This window comes from Balaenoptera acutorostrata, chromosome 5 (assembly GCF_949987535.1).
Source record: "Balaenoptera acutorostrata chromosome 5, mBalAcu1.1, whole genome shotgun sequence".
Classification (NCBI taxonomy): Eukaryota; Metazoa; Chordata; class Mammalia; order Artiodactyla; family Balaenopteridae; genus Balaenoptera; species Balaenoptera acutorostrata.
In genome coordinates, this window is record NC_080068.1 from 124737049 (window position 1) to 124759074 (window position 22026).

At 35.7% G+C, this 22026-nt stretch overlaps 1 protein-coding gene across 8 annotated transcripts in view; it reads left to right on the top strand.

Moving 5' to 3' along the window:
- BLTP1 (bridge-like lipid transfer protein family member 1) overlaps positions 1-22026 on the top strand; it is a 202650-nt gene that overhangs the window by 13846 nt on the left and 166778 nt on the right. For all 8 annotated transcript variants that reach the window (XM_057546655.1, XM_057546660.1, XM_057546659.1 and 5 more), the window contains 4 exons: positions 3124-3253; positions 6772-6888; positions 12842-12920; positions 14081-14145. In XM_057546655.1, the coding sequence (XP_057402638.1) occupies positions 3157-3253; positions 6772-6888; positions 12842-12920; positions 14081-14145 (358 nt within the window). In that variant the 5' untranslated portion in view covers positions 3124-3156. The remainder of the gene's footprint in view (positions 1-3123; positions 3254-6771; positions 6889-12841; positions 12921-14080; positions 14146-22026) is intronic.

Below are 22026 nucleotides of genomic sequence, written 5' to 3' on the forward strand. Positions count from 1 at the left end.
CCCTGCCTTGGACCCTCATCCTTCCACTCAGTCTCCAGCACCCTATGCCTGACCTCTTCCCTGCAAGTATCGCCTCCTCATCCTGCTATGGCTTCAGTACCCTGAAATACTGCCACTTTTCCACTAGCCTCATCACCGCACAAATGGGTATTTAAAGGTATTATTTGGCTCTGATATTCTACTCTAGGCCACTGAGACTCCTGTCCCTCTCTCCCCCATGTGCAGGTGCCTGCCTTACTCTGCTTCACCTTATGGCTTTTTAAAATTTATTTATTTGTTTGTTTGTTTATTTATTTATTTAATAGGAGATGGAGCAATCTGCTCTCTTTTTTTAAATTAATTGGTTTATTTATTTATTTTTGGCTGCCTTCCGTCTTCGTTGCTGCGCGCGGGCTTTCTCCAGTTGTGGCGAGCGGGGGCTACTCTTTGTTGCGGTGCATGGGCTTCTCTTGCTGCAGAGCACGGGCTCTAGGCGCACGGGCTTCAGCAGTTGTGGCTCGGGGGCTCTAGTTGTGGCGCACGGGCCTAGTTGCTCCGCGGCATGTGGGATCTTCCCGGACCAGGGCTCGAACCCGTGTCCCCTGCGTTGGCAGGCAGATTCTTAACCACTGTGCCACTAGGGAAGTCCCACGTTACGGCTTTTAGACCGAACTGTTCAGGAAGGGAAGAGGAAGAGGAAACAACCAATTTGTTTTTTATTCCATCATTGGCTCCATGAAAAGGTTTTGCAGTAGGTTCTTAAATCAGTCTCCACTTCCTCTTCCTTAAGGGACTGGTGGTGTGCCACTTAAACAGTGTGGCAAAGCATAGAGCCCCGTTTCAGTCTGGGTTTTCTGTGTCCAGTGTTGTTTTTACTCACTTTATGCCAAAATGTCTACTTTTTACTTTAGGGCCCTTGGTAAGTCTTAGCCTTTACTTCTGTGTTTGCTCAAAATATGTTCTTTTAACTATTGAGCCTTTATCTGTTGATTTCTCTTAAAGGTTTTGCATTAACTAGTAATTGGACAAATGTTGGTTATAACTGTGTGATACTGCAGTTTTCTCTCTTGGTAACTTGAATACCCTCTTTCTAATTACATTCTCTTTGGCTGTGGGTTGTTGCAGTGGTGGGTGGTCCAGGTGATTTTGCGTGAGGACTGTAGATCCTTTTGGTGGATAGATCACTTTCCCTTTTATGTGGAGATCCGAATGCCAGGGTGCATCCCTCATGGAGCATCCCCTAGGAGCCGCCAGGTGCTCTTTTCATCCTCAGTAGTGTGCTGGTGATACATCTGTAAAATGGTAAAAATAAGTATGAAATAGGTATAGATGTTATTTTATAATATGTAAACCATTATATAATATGTGAATATTTGGTTTTAGATTATAGGTCTTTTCAAAGTGTTTTCTCTCTTTTAAAATTTTTACTTCTTCTAGTCTACAAAACTGAAAAGGGAAGAAAGGAAAGCTCATGTTGTAAAAGTTAGCCTCCAAATTTTAAGTTGCTAGTTGACAGATTTTTCAAAGCCTTGAAAAATACAACATTTTTCCCAGTTTTATTGAAATATAATTGACATATAACATTGTATTAGTTTAATGTATACAACATAATGATTTGATATATGTGTATATTGCAAAATGATCGCCACAGTAAGTTTAGATAACATCCATCACCTCGCATAGTTACACATTGTTCGTTTTTGTGATGTGAACTTTTAAGATCTCTTAGCAACTTTCAAATATGCAATACAGTGTTGTTAACTATAGTCACCATGCTGTTCATTACACTCCCAGAACTTATTTATCTTATAACTGGAAGTTTGTGCCCTTTGAACATCTTCAATCATTTCCGCCACCCCACGCCTTTGGCCGCCACCAGTATTTTCAATATGTGAACATTTTTTACTCTCTAAACCATAGGAAGAAAGGTTTACTGAAAAATGAAAACATTAAAAAAATTTCTTTAGCCATCTTGCCCTTAGGTTTGCGTATCACTTTTAATAATAAACCTTTTATTACTGAGCTCTTCATTTTTAAAAAATGCATGTTTAATTTGCCTCTAAATTATACTGATTTCAACAATGTAGAAATATGAAATATTGTAATCTCTTGTAGATAGTATCTTGCAATGTTGTCTCACCCAGTTTTTAAACTTGTTTTGTGATCTATGAAGATAGATTTGTGGCAAGTAAACAGAAAACACTTTTAAGTTGACAAGCTAACTGTACTGAATTTCATCTAGAAAGTTGTCCTCACATATTCTTCCTGTTTTAAAATCTGTTTTTCTAGTTGTTCATAAAAGTCACATATACTGTTTGGTCTTAAGGGATTATTAACTGCATAGCTTTCTTTGTCTAGCTTCTGTCCCCCCTTTTTCTGATTTATCACAAGATCATTTTGTTATAAGTGGGTTGGGTTAGTCATGCTAATACTGTATAATCAGAGGGATAATTTTCTTGTTTCTTAGATCATAAAATCAGAACTTTCATTCCTCACTTTTTGTTCATTCTCAGTACGTACACACACACACACACACACACACACACTCTTACATACACACACACATACACATACATTTTTCATGTCTGATCACAATTTGACATATGTTGTAATTTATCCTGAGCATCCGGTAGCAGGAGATCTGCTTACTGTCCGAACTATCCAGAGTGAATCTAAACTAGGAAGATTGTTTCTCCATGGAATAATGGGAATACACAGCTGATAGAGGTTAAGAAGGATTAATACAACTTAATATATAAATATATTATTATTAAGTAGCAGTTTTTAGGACAAGTCTAGGTGGATTTGTCTAGTGTAGATGATTAATACTTACTCCTTTATTGTTGAGATAAATATCTTAGATTAGATTTAAGAATAATTATGTCCCTCTTATTTTGAGCCAGAGTATAGTAAATGAACCTGAGTCTCTATTCATACTTAGAATGGTGAAATCAGGACATTAAAAATATGATACATTGTTTTATATTTTATGTAGAAATGTGGACATGTTTGTTGTTTGTTATATTTTTGCATTCTTATTGAAGAAAGCAGAATATGATTTAATAAACTTTTACATTTATTAAATTTGCCCGATTTTCCCCTTACATAGGTTAAGTTCTGAATTTAACCTTTGAACTCTTTCAGGCCTTTAGATGCTATTCTGGAAAAACTTAAGTAATGGATCAAAGGAAGAATGAGAGTATTGTTCCTAGTATCACTCAATTGGAAGATTTTCTTACAGAACACAATTCCAATGTTGTTTGGCTTCTTGTTGGTAAGTAGAATATATTTTCTTGTACTTTATTGTTTTTTGTGTATGGATTAACAACTGCCACATTTTAAGCAGTGGTTGACTGAAGTTAGAATGCTTACAGTACCATTTGTTTATTTTTGGGGGAGAAGATTTTAATCTATGCTTCTATGAATATTTGCTCTGGAAACTGCTCTGGAAGGCTATTTTCCTTAGACTGCCTCCTTGTCTGACTTAAGAGAAGTGGGATGAGAAGAAAGACATAGCTTATCTTTCCTGTTTCAGATCAGCTCTTCCATTCCCCATCCCAACATATAAGCAAACACTTTTGTTTTATTATAAAAGTGATAAATCCTCGTGGTAAATATGTTTTTGCCTAATTAATCTTCTCATCTCTTTCCTCACTCTTTATGCACTTGACAGTGGGCTTTTCCAGTAATAAGTTTTTTTGTCTTATATTGCCAAACTTTTCTAGGTGTACACAAATAATACAAGACAGTGTATACTTAAATTGCAGAGAGAGGGAAGAAATACGAGTGAATGAATGAGTATGAACAAATAAGAAGGAGAAATACAAATAAAATACCAAGGAAGGGAGAGATTACTGTAGGCTGTTACTGCCCAGGATGTTTTGTGGAAGAATGGTGTTTGATTTGAATTTTAGCATGGGAATTAGAAAGATACAGAGAGGAAAATAGGAAGGGTAAGATGGGGTGAGAGAGGAAAGGGAGGGTAATGGTAGTATTTATTGAGGTAATATTTATTGAGCATCCTATGTGTGCCACATGCCACAGGCATTTTGCATATGTTGTCTCACTTAATGCTCACAGCAGACTTATGAGGGTAGGTGTTATTTTCCTATTAACATGTTGGGGAATTGAGGCCCGTAAGGATTAATTAACTTACACAGGTTACACAGCTCTTTTTTTCTGAGTGCAGGCTTATGCTTCTTTCATGACACTGCAGGATGCATGGTAGGGTTACGGTAGAGGTGAAGTGTATATAAAGGGAATTATAATGATTCATGATTTGTAGGTAGGATTGGATTACCATTTCAACTTCAAGTTTTTTTTTTCCTAATTGACAAACATGGGCTACTGTAAATTATCATTAACGAAAAACTAAAAGTAAAATGAAATGCAAAACAGTACTATGAAATATAACTTCATAAAAGCAGCATTGAAAATTGCCTTTTAGTTTAATTAAAGGCAGAATTCTTTCTTTTTTTCTTTTTAACATTTATTTATTTATTTTGGCTGTGCTGGGTCTTAGTTGCAGCAATCGGGATCTTCATTGCGGCATACGGGATCTTTAGTTGCAGCATGCGGACTCTTAGTTGCAGCATGCATGCGGGATCTAGTTCCCGACCAGGGACCAAACCTGGGCCCACTGTGTTGGGAGCGTGGAGTCTTACCCACTGGACCACCAGGGAAGTTCCGGCAGAATTCTTTCTTATTTCCTATGTACCCCTTCTCCTGTCACCTTGAATTTCTCATTTTCACATTGTATACAGCTCCTTTCTTTAAGGTGAAAATAGTAGCAACGACCAGTAAAAACTTGAGGGATTGTTTAATCCCTCTGTTTTACTAATGGCCTTACACTATTGAAGGGGATGAGGGGACATGATACAATGAAAAGGCCATAATCCTCAGGTGGTTACTCTCTGGGAAAGAAGCGTACTTTCTCAGCAAATACCTTTTGCCTTTGTGAAGGGCCTGTAACTACCTGCTCTTCACACAGTGATTTACAGTAAAAATTAATGCAAAATGACTTTAAGCTTAAAACAATGTTGTACCATCAAAATAAGTGTTCAAAAGAATTGTTCTAGAAATAAGTTTTATGGTCAAATCATAGCACTTGCTACCTCAAAGCTATTACCATCAATCTAAGCTACCTTGAGGAATGTTGTATTTTGACTCTCAGTGACTGCTTTGTTTTATCTATGTTAAATAATTTTTTAAAAATTTTACGAACTTAATATGATGTTGCTAAAAGGTTATGCATATTAAATTGCTTTATATTACTGTCTTAATCTAGAAAATAGTTATACTATTTAAACGGATAAGTAAAAGAAAATTTATCGAAAAATACTTTCTTGTGTTTTGCGTTTTGTATGTTTATGAACTAGGTTTTTTGGGAATATTATAAATTTTATAAGTGACCATAAACTTTTCATGAAAAATTCATAATCAAATTTAGAATATCATTTACTGTAGTAATATTTACTGGTGTTCTTTAAAAGTAAGTTATTGTCTTATCAATTGCAGCAAAATAGTATTTGGTGGCCTATTTAATATAGATATATCTTGAAGTAGGTTAAAATTGTCACTTCTTTCCAATAGTACTTTAAAAGCAGAGACTGTTGATTTTTTTAAAAAGTGACTTTTCGGGCTTCCCTGGTGGCACAGTGGTTAAGAATCCACCTGCCAGTGCAGGGGACATGGGTTCGAGCCCTGGTCCAGGAAGATCCCACATGCCGTGGAGCAGCTAAGCCCGTGTGCCACAACTCCTGAGCCTGCACTCTAGATCCCGTGAGCCACAACTACTGAAGCCCGCACGCCTGGAGCCTGTGCTCCACAACAAGAGAAGCCACCACAATGAGAAGCCCGCACCCCGCAACGAAGAGTAGCCCCTGCTCGCCACAACTAGAGAAAGCCCGTGCGCAGCAACAAAGATCCAACACGGCCAAAAATAAAATAAATAAATTTATTAAAAAAAAAAAGTGACTTTTCTATCATGTAAAAAAAACATCAGTTTTCTTTATTTTTTTTAAAAAATTATTTCCCTTTATTTTTTAATTAATTAATTTATTTTATTTTTGGCTGTGTTGGGTCTTCGTTTCTGTGCGAGGGCTTTCTCTAGTTGTGGCAAGTGGGGGCCACTCTTCATCGCGGTGCGTGGGCCTCTCACTACCGCGGCCTCTCTTGTTGCGGAGCACAGGCTCCAGACGCACAGGCTCAGTAGTTGTGGCTCACGGACCTAGTTGCTCCGCGGCATGTGGGATCTTCCCAGACCAGGGCTCAAACCCATGTCCCCTGCATTAGCAGGCAGATTCTCAACCACTGCGCCACCAGGGAAGCCCAGTTTTCTTTATTTTTAAGTGGACTGTATTAGGAGTGAGCTTTTAGCCTAATAAAGGTAGTTTTTTTTTTTCATAATATTCAGAAATATGGGCTTTTTCATCTCAGAACATCTTTGTGTATGTTTAATAACTAAAACAGTACAAAGGAGTGAAAAAGGAAACAGGAAAAAAAGGAAAGCAGTTTTACTTGAAACATTGCTTTACTTCATTGGATTGAAATCTGTGTTTTTCTGGCTAATGACTTAAAGAGAATGAAGAAAGTTGGATAAAGAATCAACTTCTGGTTTTGAAAATTCAAGTATTAAATTGTAAGAGGACATTTTACCATATGGAAGTAAATCCTCTCGTTTCTGAACATGATAAATGATCTTTCACTAACAAATTTTTATTGAGATATTAAGATGATTGAAGGAAACATATAGTGAGATCCTTTGTTTTTGCATTTTTTTTCTCCCAACAGCTACCATTTTGTCCTGTGGATGGATTATTTATCTCACGTATTATAATTCTCGGAATGTTGGTCTTATTTTAACACTGGTTCTTAACAGATTATACAAGCATGGCTATATCCATATTGGTAAGTTTGAGTAATTTTTTTCTTCTGTGTAATCTTGAGATGCATATTGTAAATATGTATTTTGTAAACAGATAGTAGCTTTAGAAATTTACTTTTGTTTTATGAAAGTTAAACTAATCTAACTGGAATTTCTCTCATATAGCATATAGTTCAAGTAGAGTTGAACTACCACTTGGTTATGTCCTTTACCTCATTCTTATTTCTTAAAGTGTTTCTAAGTGGTTTTTTTTTTTTTTGGCGTATAAGAGATAATTATTAAAATAATTTGAAAAATCTAGACATATAAAATATGGAACTAGAAGTTTCTTAAGGTCCTACTATCCAAAGAAAATTTCTAATGCTTGATGAAGTTTTACTGTTTATTTTTAAACTGATACCTAAAAAATCTATAACTGTAAGTGGAATCATCTTGTGTATTTCATTTTGTAGCCTTCTTTGTTAATTTAGCTTGACTACTTATAAATGGGAAGTTTGCAAATAGATAGGAGGGTGTATTAGGAAGTTATATGCCTTAGAAAGCCCTAAACCACTGGGAAAGAGGGGTGAAGGGTCAGCAAATAGAATGTTTCTGATCTTCCTTAGAGTTGAGTACCTCTTAGTGGTCAAAAATAAAACTTCTCTCAAACGTAAGTAGTCTTTCATTAATTTGAGGCAATGACTGGTTCCTGGGGTCACCCAAATTAATGGAGGAGAATGGTGAATTAGTCACTGCTTTGGGTTTTTTGTTTGTTTGTTTGTTTGTTTATACTGCAGGTTCTTATTAGTCATCAATTTTATACACATCAGTGTATATATGTCAACCCCAATCGCCCAATTCAGCACACCACCATCCCCACGCCACTGTGGTTTTCCCCCCTTGGTGTCCATACATTTGTTCTCTACATCTGTGTCTCAACTTCTGCCCTGCAAACCGGTTCATCTGTACCATTTTTCTAGGTTCCACATACATGCGTTAATGTATGATATTTGTTTTACTCTTTCTGACTTACCTCACTCTGTATGACAGTCTCTAGATCCATCCACGTGTCAACAGATGGCTCAATTTCGTTCCTTTTTATGGCTGAGTAATATTCCATTGTATATATGTACCCTGCTTTTTAATCCATTTGTCTGTCGATGGGCATCTAGGTTGATTCCATGACCTGGCTATTGTAAATAGTGCTGCAATGAACATTGGGGTGCATGTGTCTTTTTGAATTATGGTTTTCTCTGGGTATATGCCCAGTAGTGGGATTGCTGGATCATATGGTAATTCTATTTTTGGTGTTTTAAGGAACCTCCATACTGTTCTCCATAGTGGCTGTATCAATTTACATTCCCACCAACAGTGCAGGAGGGTTCCCTTTTCTCCACACCCTCTCCAGCATTTGTTGTTTGTAAATTTTCTGATGATGCCCATTCTAACTGGTGTGAGGTGATACCTCATTGTAGTTTTGATTTGCATTTCTCTAATAATTAGTGATGTTGAGCATCTTTTCACGTGCTTCTTGGCCATCTGTATGTCTTCTTTGGAGAAATGTCTATTTAGGTCTTCTGCCCATTTTTGGATTGGGGTGTTTGTTTCTTTAATATTGAGCTGCATGAGCTGTTTATATATTTTGGAGATTAATTCTTTGTCCGTTGATTCGTTTGCAAATATTTTCTCCCATTCTGAGGGTTGTCTTTTCATCTTGTTTATGGTTTCCTTTGCTGTGCAAAAGCTTTTCAGTTTCATTAGGTCCCATTTGTTTATTTTTGTTTTTATTTCCATTACTCTAGGAGGTGGATCAAAAAAGATCTTGCTGTGATTTATGTCAAAGAGTGTTCTTCCTATGTTTTCCTCTAAGAGGATTATAGTGTCCGGTCTTACATTTAGGTCTCGAATCCATTTGGAGTTTATTTTTGTGTATGGTGTTAGGGAGTGTTCTAATTTCATTCTTTTACATGTAGCTGTCCAGTTTTCCCATCACCACTTATTGAAGAGACTGTCTTCTCTCCATTGTATATCCTTGCCTCCTTTGTCATAGATTAGTTGACCATATGCGTGTGGGTTTATCTCTGGGCTTTCTATCTTGTTCCATTGATCTATGTTTCTGGTTTTGTGCCAGTACCATATTGTCTTGATTACTGTAGCTTTGTAGTATAGTCTGAAGTCAGGGAGTCTGATTCCTCCAGCTCCATTTTTTCCCCTCAAGACTGCTTTGGCTATTCGGGGTCTTTTGTGTCTCCATACAAATTTTAAGATGATTTGTTCTAGTTCCGTAAAGAATGCCATTGGTAATTTGATAGGGAGTGCATTGAATCTGTAGACTGCTTTGGGTAGTATAGTCATTTTCACAATATTGATTCTTCCAATCGAAGAACGTGGTATATCTCTCCATCTGTTGGTATCATCTTTAATTTCTTTCATCAGTGTCTTATAGTTTTCTGCATACAGGTCTTTTGTCTCCCTAGGTAGGTTTATTCCTAGGTATTTTATTCTTTTTGTTGCAATGGTAAATGGGAGTGTTTCCATAATTTCTCTTTCAGCTTTTTCATCATTAGTGTATAGGAATGCAAGAGATTTCTGTGCATTAATTTTGTATCCTGCAACTTTACCAAATTCATTGATTACCTCTAGTAGTTTTCTGGTGGCATTTTTAGGATTCTCTATGTATAGTATCATGTCATCTGCAAACAGTGACAGTTTTACTTCTTTTCCAATTTGTATTCCTTTTATTTCTTTTTCTTCTCTGATTGCCATGGCTAGGACTTCCAGAACTATGTTGAATAATAGTGGTGAGAGTGGACATCCTTGTCTCGTTCCTGATCTTAGAGGAAATGCTTTCAGGTTTTCACCATTGAGAATGATGTTTGCTGTGGATTTGTCATATATGGCCTTTATTATGTTGAGGTAGGTTCCCTCTATGCCCACTTTCTGGAGAGTTTTTATCATAAATGGGTGTTGAATTTTGTCAGAAGCTTCTTCTGCTTCTATTGAGATGGTCATATGGTTTTTATTCTTCCATTTGTTAATATGGTGTATCACATTGATTGATCTGCATATATTGAAGAATCCTTGCATCCCTGGGATAAATCCCACTTGATCGTGGTGTATGATCCTTTTAATGTGTTGTTGGATTCTGTTTGCTAGTATTTTGTTGAGGATTTTTGCATCTATATTCATCAGTGATATTGGTCTGTAATTTTCTTTTTTTGTAGTGTCTTTGTCTGGTTTTGGTATCAGGGTGATGGTGGCCTCATAGAATGAGTTTGGGAGTGTTCCTTCCTCTGCAATTTTTTGGAAGAGTTTGAGAAGGATGGGTGTTAGCTCTTCTCTAAATGTTTGATAGAATTCACCTGTGAAGCCATCTGGTCCTGGACTTTTGTTTGTTGGAAGATTTTTAATCACAGTTTCAATTTCATTACTTGTGATTGGTCTGTTCATATTTTCTGTTTCTTCCTGGTTCAGTCTTGGAAGGTTATACCTTTCTAAGAATTTGTCCATTTCTTCCAGGTTGTCCATTTTACTGGCATAGAGTTGCTTGTAGTAGTCTCTTAGGATGCTTTGTATTTCTGCGGTGTCTGTTGTAACTACTTCTTTTTCATTTCTAATTTTATTGATTTGAGTCCTCTCCCTCTTTTTCTTGATGAGTCTGGCTAATGGTTTAACAATTTTGTTTATCTTCTCAACCAACTTTTAGTTTTATTGATCTTTGCTATTGTTTTCTTTGTTTCTATTTCATTTATTTCTGCTCTGATCTTTATGATTTCTTTCCTTCTGTTAGCTTTGGGTTTTGTTTGTTCTTCTTTCTCTAGTTCCTTTAGGTGTAAGGTTAGATTGTTTACTTGAGATTTTTCTTGTTTCTTGAGGTAGTCTTGTATAGCTATAAACTTCCCTCTTAGAACTGCTTTTGCTGCATCCCATAGGTTTTGGATGGTCATGTTTTCATTGTCATTTGTCTCTAGGTATTTTTTGATTTCCTCTTTGATTTCTTCAGTGATCTCTTGGTTATTTAGTAACGTATTGTTTGGTCTCCATGTGTTTGTGTTTTTTACGTTTTTTTTCCCTGTAACTGATTTCTACTCTCATACCGTTGTGGTCAGAAAAGATGCTTGATATGATTCCAATTTTCTTAAATTTACTGAGGCTTGATTTGTGACCCAAGATGTGCTCTATCCTGGAGAATGATCCATGCGCACTTGAGAAGAAAGTGTAATCTGCTACTTATGGATGGAATGTCCTATAAATATCAATTAAATCTATCTGGTCTATTGTGTCATTTAAAGCTTCTGTTTCCTTATTTATTTTCATTTTGGATGATCTGTCCATTGGTGTAAGTGAGGTGTTAAAGTCCCCCACTATTATTGTGTTACTGTCGATTTCCTCTTTTATAGCTCTTAGCAGTTTTTTTATGTATTGAGGTGCTCCTATGCTGGGTGCATATATATTTATAATTGTTATATCTTCTTCTTGGATTGATCCCTTGATCATTATGTAGTGTCCTTCCTTGTCTCTTGTAACATTCTTTATTTTAAAGTCTATTTTATCTGATATGAGTATAGCTACTCCAGCTTTCTTTTGATTTCCATTTGCATGGAATATCTTTTTCCATCCCCTCACTTTCAGTCTGTATGTGTCCCTAGGTCTGAAGTGGGTCTCTTGTAGACAGCATATATATGGGTCTTGTTTTTGTATCCATTCAGCAAGCCTGTGTCTTTTGGTTGGAGCATTTAATCCATTCACGTTTAAGGTAATTATCGATATGTATGTTCCTATGACCATTTTCTTAATTGTTTTGGGTTTGTTTTTGTAGGTCCTTTTCTTCTCTTGTGTTCCCACTTAGAGAAGTTCCTTTAGCATTTGTTGTAGAGCTGGTTTTGTGGTGCTGAATTCTCTTAGCTTTTGCTTGTCTGTAGAGCTTTTGATTTCTCCATCGAATCTGAATGAGATCCTTGCTGGGTAGAGTAATCTTGGTTGTAGTTTCTTCCCTTTCATCACTTTAAGTATATCATGCCACTCCCTTCTGGCTTGTAGAGATTCTGCTGAGAAATCAGCTGTTAACCTTATGGGAGTTCCCTTGTATGTTATTTGTCGTTTTTCCCTTGCTGCTTTTAATAATTTTTCTTTGTTTTTAATGTTTGCCAGTTTGATTACTATGTGTCTCGGCATGTTTCTCCTTGGGTTTATCCTGTATGGAATTCACTGCGCTTCCTGGAATTGGGTGGCTATTTCCTTTCCCATGTTAGGGAAGTTTTCGACTATAATCTCTTCACATATTTTCTCGGGTCCTTTCTCTCTCTCTTCTCCTTCTGGGACCCCTATAATGCGAATGTTGTTGCGTTTAATGTTGTCCCAGAGGTCTCTTAGGCTGTCTTCATTTCTTTTCATTCTTTTTTCTTTATTCTGTTCTGCAGCAGTGAATGCCACCATTCTGTCTTCCAGGTCACTTATCCGTTCTTCTGCCTCAGTTATTCTGCTGTTGATTCCTTCTAGTGTAGTTTTCATTTCAGTTATTGTATTGTTCATCTCTGTTTGTTTGTTCTTTAATTCTTCTAGGTCTTTGTTAAACATTTCTTTCATCTTCTCGATCTTTTCATCTTGTCTGTGTTTCTGTGAATGTGGTTTTTGTTCCACAAGCTGCAGGATTGTAGTTATTTTTGCTTCTGCTGTCTGCCCTCTGCACTGCTTTGGGTTTATTTAATGGCTGTGCCTAATTAAGGGAATTATCCATAGGAAACAGTTGTTTAAACTAATGTTCTCATATAGTTATTTAGTAGCTCAGTTCATAGTGATGATATGTATGGCACTTTTTGTTATATTTGAGGGAAAAATGTTAGAAGGTTAGTAAGGCTTTAAGGATATCAGGAAGGGAGTAGGGAGAGAACATTTAATTATTGAGTAAATTGAATGCGAAGAGCATTTAAAGCTTTAAGGGCTCTACTGTCTTTCAAAACAATTACATTAATTGCTGTTATTTTTTTCCTACAACAGGCTCCTTTTCTTTCTCTGTTCTTTCTGGAAAAGTCATGGTTCGTGAAATCTATTACATTACGGAAGACATGTCTATTAGGTAAGAATAAATAAATAAATAAATGAGGACCCATCTTAAACAAATTTGAAATATTACAAAATTTTTTTTGATTATGATACTGTATTGAATATGACTTGCTTTTTCATATTAAAAATGTTGGCCTTTTCAAATAAAATCATAAATCAAAAATCATTTTCTTCAGTGACTCATACTTGGTGAATTGATTTTTTTAAATGTTTCTATCAGTGGATTAATTTAGGTAAGGTTTAATCTGGCAAAATATTATTGAATAGCAGCTTATGGAAATGAATAATCTTATATCATCCCTAGTTTTAAAAATTGAGCCATTAGATTACCTGACCATTTTTGTTGTAGAATTCATTATGGTCATTTGTTATGTAAGCAAGGATTGGAGACGTTGATAACTCATCCATTAGTTCCTTAGTATAGATAGTCAGTTTTTAGAATTATTTAGCATTTATTAGCATTTCTAATTTTACCTTAAGGAGGAAATGAAATCTGAATATAATAAGCAATGATAGTTCATATGTTTGATATATTCTGTCTTCTATAAGCCTTGAAAGAAAAGCTTACTCTTATTTTTGTGATTTGCTTAAAATTTGTTAGATAAAACTTGAAGATATGGAATTAGTTGAGAGGTGCTAGGGTTTGGCAGCCCTCATACCTCACTTATAACGGAGAGGTAACTTCTTTGTGAGTCTAAAATTATCTCCAAGTTAAAAGTAAAAAGTAAAAGTTAGGCTATAATTCCATCCTTCTGGGATATGAAGTGTTGTATCATTATTGAAATGAAAGAAAATCTTTAAATGTTTTCCCTTAGTGTGCTAATATCCCTGTTTGAAGATTTGGCTTTTATATAATTTTAACTCCTTTTTTAAATTTTAAAAATTAAAAATTTAAATTTAAAAAAGAAAAAGTTTTTTCTGTTGACACTTTATTTTCCTGTTAAATGTAATCTGGTATTACAGTTTACCTAAATAGAAGAATCTAAGAGCTTTGCAAATCTTCTTTTCTTTTCTTAACTGGAAGATTATGAAACATCTTGGTATGCTAGTGTCCTGTTGAAAATTTTGTGTATTTCCTTATTATCAATTGCCTGCCTTTTATAATGACTAATTAAGAAATGAGTTAAGTAAATTGTTACTTAAGCTTTCATTTCTGTAATTTATCTTTCTTAGAATTCAAGATGGATTTATAATTTTTCGGTGGTGGAAAATGTATAACCCAAAGCAGAAGCAACATGGTGAGCTTTCATTTTTTCATGTGTTTGAAATCTTCAATCATATAATCAGAATTTTCATTTGTAGATATTGGAATGTCTCACATTTTGTAATAGATAAAAGTATTTTAAAAAGCTTTGGAGTTTACAGAACTGATTTTAATACCCCTTGGCTGAAAATCCTTCAGCAGCTTTCCTCTTGCATGGTTAAATTTAGTTTCTTTAGCCTATTATTTATTTAGGGTTATTCTCAGTATGACCCTTACCCACATTTCCACCCTTACCTCCTATTACATCTATGGACTTAATCCCATACTGTGGTTAGAGTGGCCTTCCTAGTACTCTTTAATCATTCTACTAAGACACTTCTCTTACTTTTCAGCTTCTTTGACTTTATTTATACTTTTACATGACATTGTGACTAATTCTCATTTATCTACTATGGTAAGGATGAGCAGAAAAGAGGAAATGCAGACTTTGACTCTCTTCTGGTTCTGCTTTTTATCATCAGAATTTTCTCTCAGAATATTGTCCTCAAATCTTCATTTCACAACTGTAGGTGTTCCTGTCTGTGAATGTACCCTTCCTTCTCTACATTAACCACACCAGTGGCCTCAAGGAGAGTAGACCTTGTTTTTACTTTCTAGAATATTGATTCTCCAACATTTTTGATCTCAGGAACTTATTAACATTGTTCTAAATTATTGAGGATTCCAAAGAGCTTTTATTTATGTAAGTTATATCTATTTATATTTACTGCATTCAAAATTAAGCCTGATCATTATAGAAACATTTTTATTTCATTAAAAATACCTATCATAAATCCATTACATATTAAAATAAATAACAAACTTTATGAAGAATAACTTTTCCAAAGCAAAAAAATTAGTGAGAAGAGTGACACTGTTTTATATTTTACTAATATTTTAAATATCCTAATGGAAGATAATTGAATTCTCACCTCTGCTTTTATATTCAGTCTGTTGTACCATATACTTCATGTAGCCTTTAAAAAACTCCATTGTCCACTCATGGGAGAATGAGAAAAAGTCAAACATCTTAGTATAATACTATCAAAATAATTCTGACTTTGTGGTCCTCCAGAAAGGGTTTCAGTATCTCCCCAGAGGTCCCTGGACCATACTTTGATAACTACAGAGATTTTAAGTGGGGCCTGGGAGTGTAAGGTCAAAAGAGGATGAAACCCCTCCACCTTTTCTTAGCGATGAAGACCTCTGTTTCTGGCACCCCATTGAGATCCTGAAATGGTGGTTGGTTCTGTATAACTTTGGAACTTTCCAATTAAATGTTGGGTTTTGTGTGTGTGTGTGTGTGTGAGCTCATCTAGGAATCTTACCATTGTATATAACTTGTTTGTGTAGGAAAATAGATTTAAAGTTCCAAAAGTTTTAAAACTTATCAAAACTTTGAGCTATCCTAAATTACTTTCAGATTTTGCTATTGTTTCACCATTGTTTAGTCTTTTTTTAAACTGTCATTTCCTTGCTCCCATGTATCTTTTGCCCCTCCTATATAATACGTAATAATGTACTCTACCTTGAGAAGGTTGGCATTAGTTGGTTACAATTTGACATCTGAAGAGGTAATGCAATCAGAATGATTAGAAGAAATAATGGCAAATTTCATGTCTGGAAAAAGTTTTCTAAAAATTAGAGTTGTACATTAGATAATTTTGAACAGAGGCTGAGTGACTTCATATGATAAAAGTATTCTGTGGGTCTTTGGAATAGGCTTTTTGCAATCTCTCATCTGTGATTGAGAATGGCTGGCTGTATGTTATTACCAGTCTTTAGTCTGTGATTTTAGAATATCAGTTGTTAAACCAACCTTTTTACCTCTTTTCTTAGCATTTACTAGAAGCATTCTCACAGGGAAAAAAAAGTGTTCTTTAGATATTATGTTAGTGCATTGGGAATCTTTTAAGTTTTGACTTTTTTATGAAATCTGAATAAATTCAAAATTTTGAGTCACTTTCCTACACTGTTAACCATGTTAAATGTTGTGGAGAGAATTTTCTTGACTTTTTTTTTTTTTTATTTGTAAGTCTTAAAGGTGGCAGTTAAGTAAAGATATCTTACACTTTAGAGATGGTTAAAGCTCATTCCTGAGAGCCAAGTTCCTTTGAGCTCAGTCCCAGCTTCTAACACATTTACTTAACTTTGTGCAGGCCCAGTATTTCTGCCTCTGATTTAGTTTGAAAAGTCCCTCTAGTTTGTCCCTTAGAGATAGATTACTTTAGGAGAATATTTTTCCTCAGCACGTCATGCTTCTTTTAATCTTGTAGTCTATTTGTTAGGTGACTTGCTGTTTTGACTTAATCTTTTTTTTTTCTCATTACATGTTTAGTTAACATAAGCTTTGTTGTTAACAAGGTTACAGTGGAGCTGAAACAAAAGTTCTCTTCATTTATATAGCTTGTTTGTGATTAAAAAAACCTATTTGTATATTTATATTAGGAATTTTATTCCCAATTTTTTTTTTTTTTTTTTTTTTAGTGTTTTAAAATGTTCATGTGAACTGATAAAGCTGTAGGGGGTGGTGGGGTGAGGAAGCCCATTCGGCCTTAGGGCACCTCCACCCCATGCTCTTTACCCCAGAATTCCAAGGAACACAGTTAGGAAACAACAAATTTTTCTCAAAATCTGTTACCAATTTGGAAACAATTAATGTTCTCAAAACCCCTCATTTGGCAGATGGAAAATCAGAAACTACTGTGATTATAGCTGGTAAAATGGGGACAAAAACCCAGGTCTGCTAACTTCCAGTCTAGTGCTTCTTATAAAACAACTTTGTCAAATGTGGCCCAAGAAGTTTCCTTAGCGATTCTTACGGATAAACACTGATCACAACTTATGGGGAGGAATGAAGACCTTTGCAGTATCCAGAGGCAACTGCACGACTTAAACTAAGCCTACTGCAATTGCCCATTTCAGAATTTTCTTTGACACGGGGAATACCATCCTAAATTGTTTATAGTCTTTTTTTTTTTTTTTGAAGAAAATAATTCATTTTATCATGAAATGTAACATCTCCTTAAAGTGGATTGCTATTCACCAAAACACATGGATGAGGGTCAAGAGTAACTGACCCAAGTTCTTTAGGAAAGAGGTAACTTTTGATAGAAATCTTTACCTAATTGAACAGATTTTTATTTTGAATTCACTTTACTGATGATTGTGTTAAGTTGGAGTGGGGGATAATAAAAAGAGGTGCTATCCAAATCTACTTGAGGGAATACATGCATACAAACAATTGTAATTAAAGAAAAAATGGAGCAATGAGTGTGTGTTGAGGAAAAATACTGAGAACCATCTTCAGAACCATCTTCAAAGTTGGTCCATACCAACTTTGGTATGGACCACTTGGTGTGGTCCCAGCTGGTTCATGGTTTGATAATGTTGAAAGTTCTGCCCATTGGTCAAGAAGCAGAATGGTAGATGGAGGGCTGTTGTGAAAGTTCCATCTCTTAGGCAGCATGCTTGATGATGACAGTGAGTAGGATTGTGTCATGCAGAGGCGGAGTGGAAGGGAGGGTAGCTCAGATGGAATAACTGGTTTGACCAGTGGCAATAAGGTTGGAAAACAGGTGTGTTTAGGAATTAACAACTCCATTTGGTGGTAATTATAAGGTAAAGGAATAATAGGGGATAATTTGGAAGCTGTGTTATGGAGGATATTGAACATCTGGCAGCCACTGCCGTGAAAGGTTTTTGGGCAGGGGAGTGATATGAACTTAGGTCATTTCAAAGAATATAAAAAAATGTCATCACTACTTGAGATGCATAACCCAAGACTAATATAAATAGCTCAAATATTAGCCCTTCCTTGACTGGCTCTCCCCTGTCATTTCTTTGTGTCTTGAATTCTTTTTGTCACTCTTAATGTTAACATAAATTTGTGTCTCTGCTCTCCCTCTGTAATTGTCCATAATGTAGAACAGAAATATTATCATAATTTTTGGATATTTTATGTTTTTCTTAATATTGAATAACATTTAAATTATTTTTTCTAAATTGTTCTTTCTCATTTTTTTTTATGCCAGCGGTTTGCAGTAGAAAAAAAGATTTCACCCCTCCATTTTACAGTGATGTTAAAAGTTGGTAGACTTTATCAGTTATCACTTTTATAATTCTAATTATTTGCTCATAGTTTTACCTACATTTAAAAATTTAAATGTATGTGCTCATGAATAGCACAGCTTTGGTGAACGGTCAAAGAAGTTTCTCTTCCTATGCTTTTAAAAGATATTCTCTGTTGTAAAGGATGACATTCTTAACAATGTGCTCACAGTTACACCCTTCAGAGGTAAAGACACAATGCCAAATAGCAGTGCAGGAATAAGCAGTTTGGTCTAAGTACATTATTAGTCTAGCATTTATAAGGGACAGAATTTATCAATAGAATATAGTGTAGAGGAATGAATAGGCTGCAAAGTAAGCTTTTGATAACAAGTTGGACAATATTATGGAATACAGGTTAAAATAGTGAGCTATATTCAGTAGCAAGACCTTACATTCTGGATATTACTTCTTGCTGATTAAGGGAAGATCCATGTGCTTTGGCAGTTAACCAAGCAGGAAGTAGAGATGATTGATGTTTTTTGGTGGAAAATTTAGAAGCCTAACTGGGGCATGTGCCTGAGAAGATACATGGCCACTAGCCTTCCAAGGAGATAGGCCCCATTGGTGGGTAGGACCAAGATTTTCATTAGGAAGTTTTAGAGCTGCTCTATTAGGAGAAAAGTGGTGTGTTAAGTGCTGAAACTACTATGCTATAGAGCTTGGTTGGGATAATTTAAGCCAAGAGCAGATTTAAAGTTGTCACTTGTCCAGTTTAACCCTTTAAAAAAAGAAAAAACAGAACACATCTAATTTGTTTACCATAGAGTTTGTTGTAAAATATGCCCTAGGTCATGAATTAGTGATCTGTTATAGATGGTTGTTGGCTAAAGGCCACTTAATGAGAATATCAGTCAAAAATCTTTATTTTTAGGATATTTAATTTTAAGGGATTCTTTTGGAAAATAAATAGCAGGGCCAGTTACCTCTTAATATGTGGTGATATATCATAGTGTTTAAATTCATACTAGTCTGACAAACTAGGCATGCATCCTTCTTATCCAGAGGAATTCTTGGGCTGTTAAGTGAAAGGATGATGGTAAAGTATGTCCCTTTCTGTTATTTTGTTGCTTAGAAGTTTTAGCCTAATATAATCTAGTACTTTTAAATTTGTAGCGTCTAGATCTTGTTTGTTAAATACATAAAGGAAAAAATCCCTGAACAATTTTTAAAAGGTCAGCAGACTATTTTGTCTTTGTGCTAAGTATCGATTCTAAGTATTACAAGGCTTTGTCAGCACATCTGCACTTTAGATTTTTTTACTGCAAATAACATGTGTCCCAATTATATAATTAAATAAGTGCCTTTTTTCTGATTTCCCTTTGGAAAACAAGAAGTCTCAGTTAGCTGTTTGCTCAGGAGACTTAAGCTGTTCTACAACATTCATTTATTTTTTTCCTCCGTAAATTAACTGCTTGTTAAGAGCCTTTTATGTCTATACTTCTATCTATTGGGTATTTTATTAACAAATGAGTTTGGGAAGCCCATTATGTGACTGTTAGATGACAAGGAGTATGAGAAAGAGAAGATTTCTGCCTTCAAGGGTAGAGCAGTGTTAATGTAGAGAGAAGATTTAAAAGAGCCAGTTGATTATACCTTTCTTAAATTATGTATAAATTAAAGTTTTCCCTTTGACTCCCAGTGGCATCAGAATGAATGAAACCTAAAAACTGCTTTTAAAATTTCCAGGAGAGATAAATGTCAGTGAGAAATCTAGTGTTACCACAATTTAACAATTAAATACTACATTTAAGTTTTGACTATTGATCAGTTTTTTTTTTATAAAATGCAAAGAAATAACTGGACCCGTTTTGTACATTTCTGTTTTCAGGGATTAATAACTTTTTTGCTTTTGAAATAGTCATTACATTTATTAATATAATTGATAAGTAATTTTGTTTTGTGGTTAAGAACCTATTTAGAGACCTGGATTTTAGTCTACTTCCTAGTTATATAATCTTGGGCTCTGACTGCCAGGGTTGTTGTGAGGATTAAATGAGATTATATGAGTAAAGTGCCTAGAACAGTACCTGGAACATAGCAACTGTTCAATAGAGATGAGCTGCTTTTGTTATTACGACGAGCATTGTGTCACATTATGAAATGAAAAATTATTTAAAAAGAAGAGAATTCAGTACAAATCAAAAGTGAATACATAATTTATATGACTAGTAAGAATTTGACCTGCAAAGGCAAGGGAACTAGCTAGTATTTATGGTATACAACAATCCTACAGGTGCGTAGAGGTATTCTCATTTTATAGATGAGAAAAATGAGGCTCAGGGTGGTTAAGGTACTTGCCTTGGGTCACGGCATTTGTAAATAATGTTACAGGAATCCCATCTTATATCCTTTTACTGTTTATTTACTACCTTTTTCTAATTCCTGGAGAATCTAGTGTAGGATTCCCCAACTTTCTTTTTTCCCCCCCCAAAAAAGCTGTATATATGTGTTGCTGAAATTAGGCCTTTGTACACTGGTGCTGGATTAAATCTCAGAGGCAGAGTTTTGGAGGAAGTAGAAAGAAATAGCTTTATTGCTTTGCCAGGCAAAGGGGGCCACAACGGGCTAATGTCCTCAAGACTGTGTGTCCCACCCTGGAGCGGGTAGTGAGGAATCTTACAGTGTTCAAGGAGCAGAGTGTCATTAGCTTGTGGACATTCTTCTGATTGGTTGGTGGTGAGTCAGCATCATCAGCCTTCTGGTTCCAATCAGTCTGGGGTCTGCGTGCTTGTGGGCAGCACGCAGATAATTTCTTCCACCTGATGGGGGTTTCAGTATCTGCAAAACAGCTCAAAGGACATGGCTCAGAATATTATCCGTAGTCCTTGAGGAAGAACTAAAGGTCCTTGACTTTGTTTAATGGCTAAAGTATTATTATTTTGTCTTGCTTGACAATTTCCCTTTCTTTCTGCATTTTCTCACTTCTTTGATTAAATTTATTCTTTGACTAAAGTTTTTCTAGAGACAAAAGGCAGGCAGAGGACATGGGTGGCTCTCTATTCTGAGAAGGTTTCACAGGGTTCTTCTCAGTTACGTGTGTGTGTGGGTGTGTATGCATGTACTCACATGTCTATATGTGAGAGATACATGCCTTTGAAGCCTATCTGTCTTTTGGTAGAGTGCTCATCTGTTAGGGGAGGTGTTTGTTTATGAGGATGTGCCCTGTTGATCTGGGAAGGTATCCCTGTTTATGTGTGGGGTACCTCTGCATGTGGGCTCTGTATGTACATACTTATCTCTGTGAGGGTGATGCTGTGAGTACTGAATATGCTAGTATAGTAGTACTTGTATGCATGCATCTGCATGTATGGCTCTGTGAGAGTATATGTATGTATGTGTTTGTCCTTGTGAGTGGTTCTGTGTTTGAGTGCTTAAGTGAGTGCATGCCCCCCTCTGTATATGTGTGCTCACCTCCGTGTATGTGCTTTTTCCTATGTTTCTGTCTCTATGGGTGTGCTCTTGGGCCACCTTTTTGCATCTGTGTTTGTTGGGATAGGGGTTGAGGGATGGAGAGGGAATTGCCATATGGAATATTCCTGGGGATGGCAGGAAGCTGGGTTTATTGACAGAAAAGATCCTGGGCAAAGACTCTGAAGAGAATAAGGCCATGTAAGCTTGGAGATCAACCAGGCTTGGAGATCTGATTTACTGTTTAATCACATAGCTTGCTGGCTGGAATATTAGTAATACAGGTGAAACAAATAGAAGCAATAGAACAAAGAAGATGAGTGTGAACTCAGCTAAATCTCTCTATTTAAAAATA